The sequence below is a fragment of the Acanthochromis polyacanthus genome, chromosome 9 (assembly GCF_021347895.1).
Source record: "Acanthochromis polyacanthus isolate Apoly-LR-REF ecotype Palm Island chromosome 9, KAUST_Apoly_ChrSc, whole genome shotgun sequence".
In the NCBI taxonomy this organism is placed as follows: domain Eukaryota; kingdom Metazoa; phylum Chordata; class Actinopteri; family Pomacentridae; genus Acanthochromis; species Acanthochromis polyacanthus.
The window spans coordinates 2,124,039-2,139,076 of NC_067121.1; the positions used below are offsets into that span (position 1 = coordinate 2,124,039).

The following is a 15,038-nucleotide window of genomic DNA, read 5'->3' on the forward strand; positions in this document are numbered from 1 at the left end:
CCTCCCATTCTCCTGTTCTCCTCCTGTTCTCCTCCCGTTCTCCTGTTCTTCTCCTGTTCTCCTCCCGTTCTCCTGTTCTCCTCCCGTTCTCCTGTTCTCCTCCTGTTCTCCTCCTGTTCTCCTCCCGTTCTCCTGTTCTCCTCCCGTTCTCCTGTTCTCCTCCCGTTCTCCTCCCGTTCTCCTGTTCTCCTCCCATTCTCCTGTTCTCCTCCCGTTCTCCTGTTCTCCTCCCGTTCTCCTGTTCTCCTCCCGTTCTCCTGTTCTTCTCCTGTTCTCCTCCCGTTCTCCTGTTCTCCTCCCGTTCTCCTGTTCTCCTCCTGTTCTCCTCCCGTTCTCCTGTTCTCCTCCCATTCTCCTCCTGTTCTCCTCCCGTTCTCCTCCCATTCTCCTCCCGTTCTCCTCACGTTCTCCTCCCATTCTCCTGTTCTCCTCCCATTCTCCTCCTGTTCTCCTGTTCTCCTCCTGTTCTCCTCCCATTCTTCTCCTGTTCTCCTCCTGTTCTCCTGTTCTCCTCCTGTTCTCCTCCCATTCTCCTCCTGTTCTCCTGTTCTCCTGTTCTCCTCCCATTCTCCTCCTGTTCTCCTGTTCTCCTGTTCTCCTCCCATTCTCCTGTTCTCCTCCTGTTCTCCTCCCATTCTCCTCCTGTTCTCCTGTTCTCCTGTTCTCCTCCTGTTCTCCTGTTCTCCTCCTGTTCTCCTCCTGTTCTCCTCCCGTTCTCCTCCTGTTCTCCTGTTCTCCTGTTCTCCTCCCATTCTCCTCCCGTTCTCCTGTTCTCCTCCTGTTCTCCTCCCGTTCTCCTGTTCTCCTCCTGTTCTCCTCCCGTTCTCCTGTTCTCCTCCCATTCTCCTCCTGTTCTCCTCCCGTTCTCCTCCCATTCTCCTCCCGTTCTCCTCACGTTCTCCTCCCATTCTCCTCACGTTCTCCTCCCATTCTCCTCCTGTTCTCCTGTTCTCCTCCTGTTCTCCTCCCATTCTCCTCCTGTTCTCCTGTTCTCCTGTTCTCCTCCTGTTCTCCTGTTCTCCTCCTGTTCTCCTCCTGTTCTCCTCCCGTTCTCCTCCTGTTCTCCTGTTCTCCTGTTCTCCTCCCATTCTCCTCCCGTTCTCCTGTTCTCCTCCTGTTCTCCTCCTGTTCTCCTCCTGTTCTTCTCCTGTTCTCCTCCTGTTCTCCTCCTGTTCTTCTCCTGTTCTTCTCCCATTCTCCTCCTGTTCGTCCTGCAGGTGAGATGAAGTTGAATGTGTTCTTGTGGGTCGTGGTTCTTCTCGGTTCCTTCCTCCCTCGCTGTGCTGACAGCCGACCCTCCATCGGTTCCTCCGGCTGCCTCCTTGGACCGCTGCTCCTCCTGGGGGAGAAGTTCTCCCTGCGGCTGGGCGAAGGAGGAGCAGCTCCGAGGTTCCTTCCTTCGGCAGAGAACCGGGTTCTGCTGGAGGCAGAGCAGAAGGTGAGGAGGTCCGAGGAGCCGCCCATCTCTCTGGACCTGACGTTCCACCTGCTGCGGGAGGTTCTGGAGATGGCCCGGGCCGAGCAGATAGCCCAGCAGGCAGACAGCAACCGGAGGATGATGGACACCTTCGGAAGGAGACGGAACGTTCTCTAGAACCTCCAGCTGGCTGCACAGAAACAAACACAGTTCTGTGTTCTCCAGTGTTCTCCAGCTTCAGCAGATAAATTAAACACTTTGTAAGAAATAATTTCAGAAAAATAAATCTAATTTATTCGAATAAAGTTGTTCGAATAAAGTCGATGTAATTACAAACAAACCAATAAAGGCTCATGGCTTCTTTTTTTTACTTTAATTTGAAATTGTTTTTATTTTATCTGACTTCTCATTGGCTCTGCAGAAATGATGTCATTATGTCTGATTCATGATTAACTTTTTGCACCTCGAACTGAAAATGTTTTTCTAATTTTACTTTAACACATCAGCTGACTAATGCTAGCATGTTAGCATGTTAACATGTTAGCATGTTTGGTGTTTTACATTTTAACAGCCTCATGGTTTATGCTAACATGTTAGCATGTTAACCTGTGTCGTGGTTTCTCTTATACATCAAAGTTGTAGATGTTGACTAAAACGTCCGGTGACACTGTTGCTTTAATATAATTTTATTTTAAAAAGACAGCTGGGTTAGTCAGGCCCATGGTCTGCCTGATAGAGGATTCAAAAGCCAATACGAATCTCACCCCAACCAAAGAAGTCAGGCTGCTTTTATACCTTCTGGTGAAGGATAGAATTACAACATCTGGTTCACGTTTGAAGTCCCCTTACTCAAAAACAAGACCTCCCTTGTGTAGAACCCCTCTAGCCTAGCCGTGCTAGACAACCCACGGCAACGAATTTAATTCTCTGCCAGGGTGGGTCTAGTTACCCTCCATAAGGCTCGAGGCTGGATGCTCCTAAAACTGGCCGGACCAATCACCATGAAGTGTAGAGTCAGAAGGCGGGCGTAACTAAGTGACGACGGAGGCGCGACGATTCCGACAGAAACAACCGGAAACAATAAACAGTTATCTTTGGACTCGGCTTTGGCCACAGCCCTTAAAGATTTGAAGCTAAAATTCAACTTGAAAGATAAACAAAGGACGGCACTGAAGTGTTTCATTGAGAAGAAAGACGTATTTGGACTTATGCCGACGGGATATGGCAAATCCTTAATATACCAGTTGGCTCCGCTGGTTGGGAAGCTAATGGGACTTAGCCACAATCCGCCGGCGCTCTCGGAATACGTCAGCCTATTCGTTGCGCTGATTGGTTGTATACCTACCCAATTGCTGCAGAGGGATTTGATAGACAACCTTTTAGCCCGCCTCCCTCCCTGTCGAGCTTCCCCAGACCCTTGTGCCGTCAGAAACATGGGTGTAGCATGGCTAGGCTAGAACCCCTCGGCTCTGCAATGTCAAACGACCACATCCATCTTCTAGCTAGACATAGGTGTCCCAAAAACAACAGTTCATCGGGTTCATGAGACTGAAAAACACATTCCAATGATATTGGTAAAATTAGTAACACATGTAGTTCAGGTTCCATTTGTGGTCAGATGACACCTATAAGGAATCATATCAGAGCAGATACTACATTATAGATACTACAATAAGCTACTCATATCAGATACTAGAACAAACAAAACAGATTCCATTCTACTATCTTACAAAGTAATGCATCTCTCAGATCAGACACTACACCTGAACATACCGCTACACGCTAACATATGGTGTAAAATAGAAATTAATATTTAAATAACTGTTGGAGTGATCGACCCACAAACCTACTTTGATTTATGGACAGCACATCTGGACATGTTTAGAATTGGTGTTTTTCAGAGAGCAGTTCTACTTTCACTTTGTTTCTGAATGTTTCATTCTTCATGGGCAGGACACCTCTACATTCACTCTCATCATGGATTCATCCACTGCTGGAAATAGTCCCAATCCAGGAAGATCTACCTCCTGGCCTGACCCACCTACAGCTCCTCAGATACCTGCCCCAGAACTTCTACTGGTCTCTAAGGAGGAACCGACTGTTGGAAACCTTCTATCAGTTCTGCGACAAACCTGGAGTGGAAGGTTTGGATAAATATGGAGCCGTTGGTTGGTTAGTAGTTTTATATTCGGTCTTTTTGTTGATTAAAAATAGAATAAAGACATTGTTGAAATAATATGACAACATGAAGGATTCCTGGATGGAGTCTGGAGCTCAGTGGTCGGTTCCAGACTACATCCAGGAAAGTTCTGGTTAGTTCATTTCATGAAGAAAAAGACGTTCTTAACAAAACAATAATTTATTTCCAAAAGCCAAAACTTCTCAGTTTGTATTTAAAAAGAAAAATATTTTGGAAAAAACTTCTTCCAGACTTTAAGAAACATCATCATCAGAAGAAGCAGCTTTTCTCTTTTAAAATGCTTTAAAAAACTAATAGAACCGGGTCTAGGTCTAGGACCAGGTCAGGTCCAGGTCCAGGTCCAGATCCAGGTCCAGGTCCAGATCCAGATCCAGGTCCAGGTCTTATTTCTGGTTGAGCCAGCTGAAGGAGAAGACGTGTTTGGGTCCATCCTCCGACTCGCTCTGCTGCTCTGACTAGAGAAAAAGAAGGGCTTATTACATCATCAGTCACATGACGCCTGTTTCAGTGTTTAATCTGTGATGTCACACCTGGGGCACGGAGGTGGCGGTGGGCAGAGGAATAGGGGGCGGGGCATGTGTGGATGATGACAAAGGGGCGGGGCTCTTTGTCTGTGAGGCAGAGATGGGCGGGGTCTCTGTGGGCCACTGGGGGGGCAGGGTTGAGAGGACAGGTGACAGAGGAGACTGCTGATTGGCTGAGAGTCCTGCAGGTGTAAAGTGCTGCTGTGACTCAGCCCGACTTCCTGGTGGTGCTCTGACAGTGACCTCGTCTTCATCATCATCATCGTCTTCAACTAAGAGACAGAGAGCTAGCCCATTAGCAACCCATTAGCATGCTAATGCTAGCATACAATGTGCTTAATGCTCGTCTTTCATGCTACATGAAAACATGTGGTTTTGTAAATTCTACCATCTTAATGCTAACACATTAGCAAGCCACCTACTCATGTGTAATATGCCAACTATTCCGCATGCGGCTCTTTCAGCCCTCTGTTGTGGCTCCCTGTAACTTTGGAAAATTGTTCTGCCTTTCAGGCGCGTTTCAATGCATTTTAATATAAAGAGTTTTATTGTGAAATTACTGCTCTTATTTTGATGTGTCACTCCACCGGATGTGCTGCGTTTCATGTCTTTTTTTGTTTTACTCCTGGAGAAGCAACGCCTGTAGTTTCACATCGTTTTGTACTAAGAATGGCAAGCCTGTATATTAAAGCTCCACTCCAAGAAAGACACGTCTGTCTTTGAGTTAAAAGTACTCGTGAGTACTAAGGAAAACTACAGATAATTGTCTTGCTCAGTATCTACTCTTTGATAGGGTAATACACATTACTTGCAAGAACAGGGCTCGATGTCACGTACAGAATCCAGACAGCAGGTCAGAGAGTCAGAGGAGTGTCGTCTTGGAAAATAGGGCAGCGACTTACCGGAGAAAAGTTTTTAGCTTAAGATAAATAGAATTTACAAGTTAAAGAGACATTCGCAAAATATTGATTTCCAGCTAACATTATGTAACATATGAGGTCCAGGAGCAAAAATGACATTAACCAAGTAAGATAAATATTAGTGGAAGGACACAATTTAAAAAATGAATAATTAGAATCTTTGTAATTAATCACGACTGATTAACAAGGGGGGCTGCACAGTGGCCTAGTGGTTAGCACTTTCGCCTTGCAGCAAGAAGATCCCCGATTCGAATCTCGGCCTGGGATCTTTCTGCATGGAGTTTGCATGTTCTCCCTGTGCATGCGTGGGTTTTCTCCGGGTACTCCGGCTTCCTCCCACAGTCCAAAAACATGCTGAGGTTAATTGGTTACTCTAAATTGTCCGTAGGTGTGAATGTGAGTGTGATTGTGTGTCTGTATATGTAGCCCTGTGACAGACTGGTGACCTGTCCAGGGTGTCCCCTGCCTTCACCCGAGTCAGCTGGGATAGACTCCAGCACCCCCCATGACCCTAGTGAGGATAAAGCGGTGTATAGAGGATGGATGGATGGATGATTAACAAGGGCATAGAGGTAAAAAAAAAAAAGCGATATATGCAGTGTTGTCTTCATTTTAAATGCCGAAAGGATTTTGCGGCTCCCTCTGTTTTCTTTTCTGTGGGAAACGGGTCGAAATGGCTCTTTGAGTGTTAAAGGTTGCCGACCCCTGAACTATACTGTCCAAAAAAAAGTTCCCATGGACAGTTATCTCAGTGCTAACCTCCAAATGGTAGCTTGATCTGTTACCTTTCAAAATGCTAACACTTTTAATATAAAAGCATGTTCCAACCATATGCATCTATATGCAAAGACTTTAACATGCATATTTGCATGCTAAATGCTAAAATATTAGCATACACTGCAACCTATGATAGAGGCTAAATTTTAACACTTTAGCACATTAGCATGCTACATAGTATTGCATTTATGCATGGTACACTTTATGTCCACGGTTGTAACATATTAAAATGCTACATGCAAACATGCGGTACTCCTGTTGCTAGCATTTTAGTGCTAGCATCTTATCATTCTGCATGCTAATATGCAGTGCCCTTAATGCTAGTATCTCAATAACAATACGATTACATGCTACATGGAAACAGAGTTTTGTAAATGCGAGCGTCTCACTGATAACACATCAGCATCGTATTATAGCTGCAACATTCTATCCTTTTAGAATCCTTCATGTATGTGTATTACTTTTGGCATGGTTAATGCTAAATGACAGTAGCACTATGTTGATGAATTTGTTAGCATGCTAGTACATTAGATTACACTATGCTAATTGATAGTACTACAATGTTGCTGAATCTGCTACCCTGTTGGGATTAGCTTACATATGCTAAGTGATTGTAACACCATGCCAAAGTGTAATATGCTCTGTCTTCTGCAACAGTAACTCAAAACTAACAGCTAAGCTACCACACATTGTAGGTCAATAACAGCTGTATTAACTATGGCAGTCTGGGGTTGGCAGACAAATGACATACTGATGTACTTAAACACTGCGACGATAAATACTTAATGCTAATGAGTGCTACTGAGGTGTCTCATCTCTGATTGATTAGTGATGATTGTGTTTACGTTTGATGAAGTCGATGATGCTCAGTGCTCTCCTCTGATGCTCAACGTTAGCTGTAAAGTGCTCCATGTTCTCATAGCCTGGCTGGACCTTATCCAGGTGAGACGTGTTGGTTCCCTCCACGATCCTGGAGAGGAGAAACATCACCGTCTCCATGACAACGACAACAAAAAGTATCAAACACTAAAAACAAACATTAAAAATTATTAAAAATAACAATAACAAATAACAACAGACAGGAACAAACATTAAAAACAATAACAAACATAACAAACAATAACAAAAACCCATTAAAAATAAACAAAAACAACAAACAATCACAAACTAACAAACAACAATAAACATTAAAACTCAATTACAAACAAATAACAATAACAATGACTGAAAACAAACATGGAGACAGAAACTTACTTCTGCAGGAGAGGTTTTGCTGCCTGTGGACGAGAAATTAGAGATTCAACATTAGTCTGATGCTAACACTTCCTGATGCTAACACTTTCTGATAAAAGAACTACAATGATGGTAGCTGCTTGCTAACATGACAGCAAACTTAGAATATTGTGGTTTATCTGGTCGATTGTCAGTCTTTAGGTCATGTAGTCCTCAGAGCTTCAGTGAAAATCAACATGAAATGTGACGGTATGTATCTGAGTGAGTTAAGCATAAAGAACCCTCTGAATAAAAGTGGAACATATTCAAGAACCTAAAACAGAAGTCCAGTTGTCTTCTACTGAAACTCTGAGAAATACTGTGGTTCTATTGCTAGTAGTTTCATGTTAACACTTTCTATTGCATTGAGATAAATGATAGATAGGGGGCGCTGCTCAGTGAGCAATGGAGGAGAACGCATGTTTCAGAGCAACTTTTAATAAATATTATTTTTGGCAAAAGTCAGCAGGAAACTTGGTGGTGATTAAAGGAAAATCCTCCACAGGAAAACAAACAACTCCATGACCACGAGGTTGCAACTCCCAGTCCGCCCACAGCCTCCACTGGGAAGGCCAGGTGAAGTTGATCCAGGTGTGACTGATCCAGGTGTGGCTTATAAAGGTGAGGCTGCATACACGATGGACACTGAAAGTTTCAAGAAGAACTGGTATCCTCCCTGTGTGAGGACTTGTCAGATGCTTTCTAAGCTGAGGGCTGTTGGAGGGAGATCCAGCCGTCAGAACCGACATCATTGCAGTCAGATCCAGAAAGAACACAGAGTGAAGAACAACTGAGCTGTCTGCGCTGGGTGAAAGTCTGCTTGATGGATGTTTAGAAAGAAGTCCATCGGCTCACTGCAGATGCGCTGCGAAACAACTATGATGATTAAGAGGCAAGATCACAGAGGAACAATGTCAGTCTAGTCTTAGTTCTGCTCTACAGTCGGTTCTGTTAAAACCAGAGTTGAACGTGAAAGAAGCTCCGATGGTGGACAGACTCACTGATCCCTCCTCGTGGTGCCGGGACAAGGGAACCCCCATGCATCATGGTGGAACATCTCCACTATGACCAAGACAACAAACATCCTCCGCCTTGGCCGACAGAAACAACAGATCAAGATGAGCGGCATGAACATCTCAGTTTTCTCGGACTACACTCCAAATCAGCCAACGCTGTGTTCAGTGACATCAGACAACAGTGTTGGAGGCAGAGGGGATGAAGTTCAGCATCCTCTATCCAACCTAGCTCAGGATCACCGACCAAAACATGGAAAAACTTTCTCCACCCCAGAGGAGGCTCAAATGTAAACAACACAGAAGATTACAGGACGCTGAACAGCTGGCTACTGTTCAGGTAAGACAGATACAGACAGCTGGAAGCGTCTAGAACCAGGATCACAAACAGCCTGGGCATTAGAAAGTTGTGTAAGCTGGATTTTATTTTGAAAATGTAAAATATTTACTCCATGCTTCCTTTTTTAGCACATGTACTGTAGTTGGATTGTTAAGATTCTGCCCCAGTTTCTGCTCTTTTGTCCTCTTCCCACTTTTTCCTCCCATGTTGTTTTGTTCCTCTGTCTCCCGCTGTCTGTCATCCTTTCCTCCTGTCTCTCCCTCCTGGCCGCTCACCCCCTAGCTCTGCTTGATGATTGCTGTCTTTGGCATCAGCTGCAGCTAATCAGCCAACTCCACTCACCTGCTCTCCTCCTCTGCCATCTAAGCTCTGCTCTTCCCCTCAGTCTCTGCTGGTTCATTGTTGGACACACTCATCATTTCAGTCTCCGCTCCCTTCGCTTTCCTCACACCTCTGGACTGCATCAGTTTTTGGACTTCTCAACGTTTCCCCTTTATGGAATTACCTTTTGGACTCAGTTACTTGGATGGACATCAGTTTGTTTTCAGCCACTTATAGGTTTCCTCATGTGTGACTACCTTCTCTGAGTTCAGTTGTTTTTTCAGTTGCTTGGTTTTTGCTTTACCACCACAGTCCGGTTTTTAGTTACGTTGTTGTTTGATCTTGATTTAAATAAACCTCTTTTTCTTTCACACCTGTTGCCTGTCTGTTGTGTCTGCGCTTGGGTTCTAAACACCCTATTTCCTAACATGGATAGGGGCTGCACTTGTGGGTAGCACCACTGCCTCACAGGTAGAAGATCCCCAGTTTTGGTTCTGATCATTCTGCATGGAGTCTCCATGTTCTCCCCGCTGGGTTCTCCAGGTTTCACTCACAGTCCAACAACATGCTGAGGTTCATCAGTGATTCTAGATTATCTTTAGGTATGAATGTTTGTCTCTATGTGTAGCCCTGTGATAGACTGTTACCTGTCCTGGTCATTTCCCATACATATGAAATGTGTACCTGGGTGGTGACCGGGCTGAGAATGTTCTTTCTAGTGAGGAAGGAAAACTCTGGAGGATTTTCTCCAAACATCTCATTGTCCTCCAGCAGAACCCTCAGACAATGACTGGTTCTCCCTGAGGATGAAACATCAGAACAGCAACGACGTGTTCATAGTAGAAAATGAACAGCTTTACTAAACTGAACACAGAAGAACCTCAGGACCAGACTCAGCATCCATCTGAAGGATGGAGGATGTTCCTTTGAGAGGAGCAAAGGAAGCCATCTATAACTGGAATGTCACCTGTCCACAGAGGAGGAGGTTCTGCACACCACACATTAAACAGCTAGAACTCAGTGATCAGGTCTTTCCATCCTAAACATCTCCAGTCTCTCCTGACTCCACAGATTCATATCCTCTGTGGAGTAAACTGCAGCTCCACCACCATGATTGTTGTTGTTAGTGGACCTTCTGGTTTCACGGCAATCATACCTGGAGACAGGTGAGTCCTGGTGGTTAATGGACCATCAGCTATGTGAGCTGAAGTGGGCATAAATCCTGGAGCTCCCGTTAGTCTGAACTGAAGAAGAACCTTGGATGAAGGTGGAACCTATAAGAGAAGTCCAGATGATGTCCACTGAAGCTCCTACCATTAAAGTTGAACAGTTTCCATCTATGAGACAGAAGCAGCAGCTTGTTGGGTCTCAGAAGGTAAACCTGTCGTCTGAAGTGAAAAGATTCGTTGTCTGGTCGGATGATTTGACCAACTGGAAGCAGGTGGATGGAGATAAAACTGGACCTTCAGGTTAGTTCCACATGGAGCGAATACCACCAGGTTCTATTTAACCAGTGTAGTACCGCTGATGCCAGCTTGGGCCAAATGTGATGCTTATGTTCTCTGGTGTTCTACCATAAAATCAGGGCAGTCACATGACCACCTCTAAACCAATCACAATTCAAGCAGCCTTATACTTCCTGGTACAGCAGCAAACCTCACCTGCAGGAACACGGCCATCTCTGATTCATCCAGCGTCTGGATGCAGGTCTCCAGCAGCTTGGCGGTGCCGTCCAGGTGCTCCGTGTACTTCCTGGTCAGACCACGGATGTAGTCCAGCTTCTCCTCCTGCTCGCTGTTGATCCTCAGCGTCAGCTCTCCTTTCTTCTCCTCCAGCACAGCGAACAGGTGATCGAATGTCTCGCACACCTTCGACTTCTGCCGGCGACCGTTTTCCTGCAAAAACACTTCCTGTGAAATAATCACTGCCTAAAGGGGCCAGTCAGGGGCCTCAGAACATTAGTAGAACATTACCTCAACATTACTAGAGCATGATTAATACATTAGTAGAACATTACCAGAACATTGCCAGAATGTTAATATAACAGTACCAGAACATTACTAGAACACTAGTAGAACAGTACCAGAAGTTTAGCAGACCATTGGTAGAACATTACATGACCTCACTGGAACAGACTGAATATCCAGCAGTGTTCAACGTTCCGTGTCTGAAAGAACCTTCTGTCTTGGGGTTCTACGTGACAGTTCTTGTCTTTTTCATGTCTTTTATCTTTTCCTTTTAGTTGCAATTTGTTCTGTTTCCTGTCTGGTTCTCCTCATGTTCCTCGCCTCGTTCCAGTTTGTGCATCTAGTTTTAGAACCCTGCTGTGTTCCTTTATTTCATGCTTCAATTTGCTGGAGTTGGTTTTTAGATATTTTTGTGCTTTTAGTTTCTTTTGTTCCAGTTTTTGTGATTAAAGCTGCCAGACAGACAGAGGCCCCTGTGGCCAATGTGGCCCCTGAGGGTAATGAGGCCCCTGTGGCCCGTGTATGACCTCCTTGAGGTCAGAAACATTCAGGGGAAGCAGATCTACTCACGTCTACGGCTCTGCAGGTTTCCTCCAACTGACTGATGATCGCCTGAACCCTCTCATTGTTCCCAACCAGCAGTGACACACAATCTGTGAGCTCCACCTACACACACACACACACACACACACACACACACACACACACACACACACACACACACACACACACACACACACACACACACACACACACACACATACATAAACGTTGCTGTGAGGTTGTGTGTGTGTGTTATCCGTCCTGGCGGTGTGTAGTGTGTTAGTTGTGTTTGTTGAATGCTGTGTATATTCTATATGTTTTGTTTGTTGCGTGTATTGTGTATATTGTGTATGTTCTGCTGGTTGTGTTGGTTGTGTTAGTTGAGTTAGTTCCTAACATGTTAGACATCATGTTTGGTTGTTGGTCTAAATGGTTCCACCTGGTCTGTCTGGTTCTGGTCAGACTGTCAGGTTCTAGTAGATAAACTTCTGCTGGTCCAGAATGCATTAAACTCTAAACCAGATGTTGGAGGTGTTCCTGTGGCCAGGAGGAAAGCTGCATGGAAACGCCCCACATGCTGCATGCTTCAGGTCTCTCAGAGCTGCTCATTGTTCCTCAAGGTTCCACTGTTAATGCTCAGTGTTAGACCAACAACATTCTAGAAGGTTCTACTTCCTGTTTAAGCCAGGAGGCACACACTGGGACCTGTGACTGAACGGAAAATGTCTGACAGATGTTCTGAGTTGGTATTTATGTAGATGAAACCTGCAGGACTAACAGTGGGGTTCTGAAGTTCTACCTGGATTTAAGGGGGAATGGAACCCAAGACTGACCTCAACCCAACTGAGAACTGTTGGAGAACCTGAACATCTTTACCAGTCCACCACCGGCCTCCATGAATCATCCCAACTCTAGAAGATGGAACCATCCACAGTCTAGAACCTCCTAAATCCATGAAAGACTGAGAGATGATCATCTGGTTCCTTAATAGACTGATTATATTACAGCCAGTCTCTGAGCTTCTGGGGAGAACCATGGACACACTGGATGGTGTGTTGTGTTGGTCGTGTTGTTGTGTTTATTGTGTTGTGTTTATTGTGTTGACCTTCTGCTGCTGGAAGACATCGTTGATGGGGGCGACCTCACAGTCTTTGTGAACTCCAAACACTTTACAGAGGGAACAGGTGGGAACGCTGCAGGAGATGCAGTAGATGTTGATCTTCTCACCTTCATGATCCTCACACATGGGCTGCTCCACCTTCACCTCCTGGACCGGCTTACTGAGACACAGACAAGTAGACAGATAGGTGGACGGACAGAAAGATAGACAGGGGGACAGGTGGACAGCAGCTTTTAACACTGTTGATCACCACAGCCTCCTCAATCGCCTCCACCTTGACATATGACTTTCTGGTACTTGGACTGGTTTGCGTCGTACTTGTCTGGAATGATCGAGTATGTCAGTCTGGGAGGTGCCAAGTCCCAGACACTTCCTGTCACCTGTGATGTCCCCCAAAGGTCTGTCCTCGGTCCAACCCTATTCATTTTATACATGCTTCCTCTCAGCCATGTCATCAGCTGTCATGGAATCTCTTTCCATTGCTATGCTGATGACACACAGCTTTGTCTTAAACCCATCTGTCCCCCGCCGTCTTCATCATCATCAGCAGCAGCAGCAGCAGCGTCCATTCTGACCACCTGCTTGGAGGAGTCAAAGGCCTGGACGAGTAAAAACTTTCTCCAGATAAACAGTTCCAAACTGAAGCCCTCCTTGTCGACACCCCTCATCAGGTACAAACATCTTCCAGAACCACCATCACCATTTCCAGACAAGACATTCCCCTCTCATCGCCAGTTACCAACCTCGGTGTGAGACTGGACCCTCACCTGACATTTAACAACCACATCAAACATCAGTGCAAGTCTGCTCCAGACTTCGTCCCACCCTCACCCTTTCTGATGCAGAGAATCTCATCCAGCCTTTGTCTCCTCTAGGTTGGACTACTGCAACCCATTGCTCATCAGGATCTCTAGCAAGAGTCTGAAAAAGCTCCAGTATAGTCAAACCAAGTGCTAGGATCCTGATGAGAAGGAAGACCACATCACACCATCCTCTGTTCACTCCACTGACTTCAGTGCATTCATGGCAACGCTCCGGACTACCTTAAAGAACTCATCTGTCATCAATCTTCAAAAATAAACCTCCACTAATAACTGCCTCCTCCTTCTGCCCAGAACCAAACTCTGGACCAGAGACAGAACCTTCAGAACTCTTCCCTGACCTCTTGAGAGCTCCACACAGTGGATGTTTTTTAAAAAGACCTGAAGATCTTTATGTTTAACGAAGCTTTTAACTAAATCTGTTCCTGAGTGTTTCTATTTTTACTCTTATTTTATCTGATTGTTTTCTTTTGATCTGTTTTAAATCTTAAAGGAAGCACTTTGAGATTTTGCCTAAATGAAAAGTGCTTTACAAATAAAATCTATTATTGTTATTATTATTACAGACAGGTGGAGCTTTGATTGTGTGTGTGTGTGTTATTGTTGTTGTCCTGAACTTGTTTATCTGATCCAGAACTATATTTATCTCCTGCTGTCTCACTGACCTCCATCTGGAAATAGTCTCAATGCATTAGCTGTTAGAGCTCTGATTGGACAGAGACATTTGTTTTTAACCAATTTCTCTAACAAGGAAGAAGAAAACAGGAAATAGGAAGTGTGTTTCTGATCAGCTGATCCAGATGCTGAAATTTTCTGATTCAGCAGGCACCTGAAACCTGAATCCAGCGAGGTTCAGCAACAACGACCCAGAAAGCACCAGACTGACTGTGATGTGTTCAGGTATCATCAGCACAGGTGGAAACAGGTCTATACAGGTGTGTACAAGTGTGTAAAGGTGTATCAAGGTGTGTCCAGGTGTATCTAGGTGTGTACAGGTGTGAACAGGTGTGTCCAGCTGTGTGTTTCCACCTGGTGCTCCCCTGCTTGTACATGTCGATGATGTTCTCCACCAGCAGGTTCCTCTGCAGGCCGTAGACTCCGTGTCGGTCCAGAACCACCTCATGTCTGCATGACGGGCAGCGGAAGCGTCCACCAGAGGTCACCGTGGAGCCGCTCCTGGATGACAGGTAGGGATTGGACGCCTACGAGGGGTGGGGCATCGCACAGGTAAACATTCACATCTGAAAACCATCTGTGTGTGTGTTCCTCACCTGGAAGACGTCGTTGGCACACTTCCTGCAGAGGTTGTGCTGACAGGGCAGAATGACCACTGGCTTGGTGAACATCTCCAGACAGATGGGACAGATGAGCTGCTTCTCCAGACTGTCCATGATGGAAAGGACGGAGATGAAGAGAGCAGTAGACAGAAGCAGGCCTGACTGCAGTGAAACTGTTCTGCTGTTGGAGACTCTGAGGCTCTCTGCTGTTTTTAGCTGCTGTGATGTCAGCTGTTGCCGTGCCAACATGCCCTTATATGTCAAAGGTCAGGGGGACACATGGGGGAGGGGCAGCAGAGGGTCTGCTTCTTAAAGGGACGGTGGACAGAAGACACAGCAGCGCCTCCTGCTGGTTCCAGTGGAACATCCATTAGAACCATGACAGAAACTGATACTGAGTAGGATTTATACTCTTATTACACAAATACTTACATACTTATACACATAACTGGTATTACACATGTACTTATATACTTGTCTACTTGTATACTTTTATACTTGTGTTCTTGTATATTTGTGTACTTGT

The 15,038-nt window shown here is 45.3% G+C and overlaps 2 protein-coding genes across 3 annotated transcripts; one reads left to right on the forward strand and one right to left on the reverse strand.

The window, feature by feature from the left end:
- The first annotated feature begins 1,222 nt into the window (after nt 1–1,222).
- Nucleotides 1,223–1,594, forward strand: LOC110966767 (corticoliberin-like). Its single transcript, XM_022216232.2, has one exon. It carries the CDS (start codon nt 1,223–1,225, stop codon nt 1,592–1,594), a length of 372 nt encoding a protein of 123 aa, XP_022071924.1.
- A 2,163-nt stretch (nt 1,595–3,757) lies between these two features.
- LOC110966769 (E3 ubiquitin-protein ligase TRIM63-like) lies at nt 3,758–14,724 on the reverse strand. 2 transcript variants are annotated; one of them, XM_022216234.2, is made up of 9 exons: nt 14,507–14,724; nt 14,265–14,437; nt 12,400–12,574; nt 11,322–11,417; nt 10,446–10,679; nt 7,093–7,115; nt 6,684–6,808; nt 4,148–4,413; nt 3,758–4,072 (listed from the first exon to the last, which is right to left on the reverse strand). In XM_022216234.2, the coding sequence occupies exons 1-9, from the start codon at nt 14,624–14,626 to the stop codon at nt 4,001–4,003; spliced, it is 1,284 nt and encodes a 427-aa protein (XP_022071926.1). In that variant the 5' UTR covers nt 14,627–14,724; the 3' UTR covers nt 3,758–4,000. The 2 variants fall into 2 exon arrangements, with proteins under 2 accessions (XP_022071926.1, XP_022071927.1); XM_022216235.2 differs by lacking the exon at nt 4,148–4,413.
- Between the last annotated feature and the right edge of the window lie 314 nt (nt 14,725–15,038).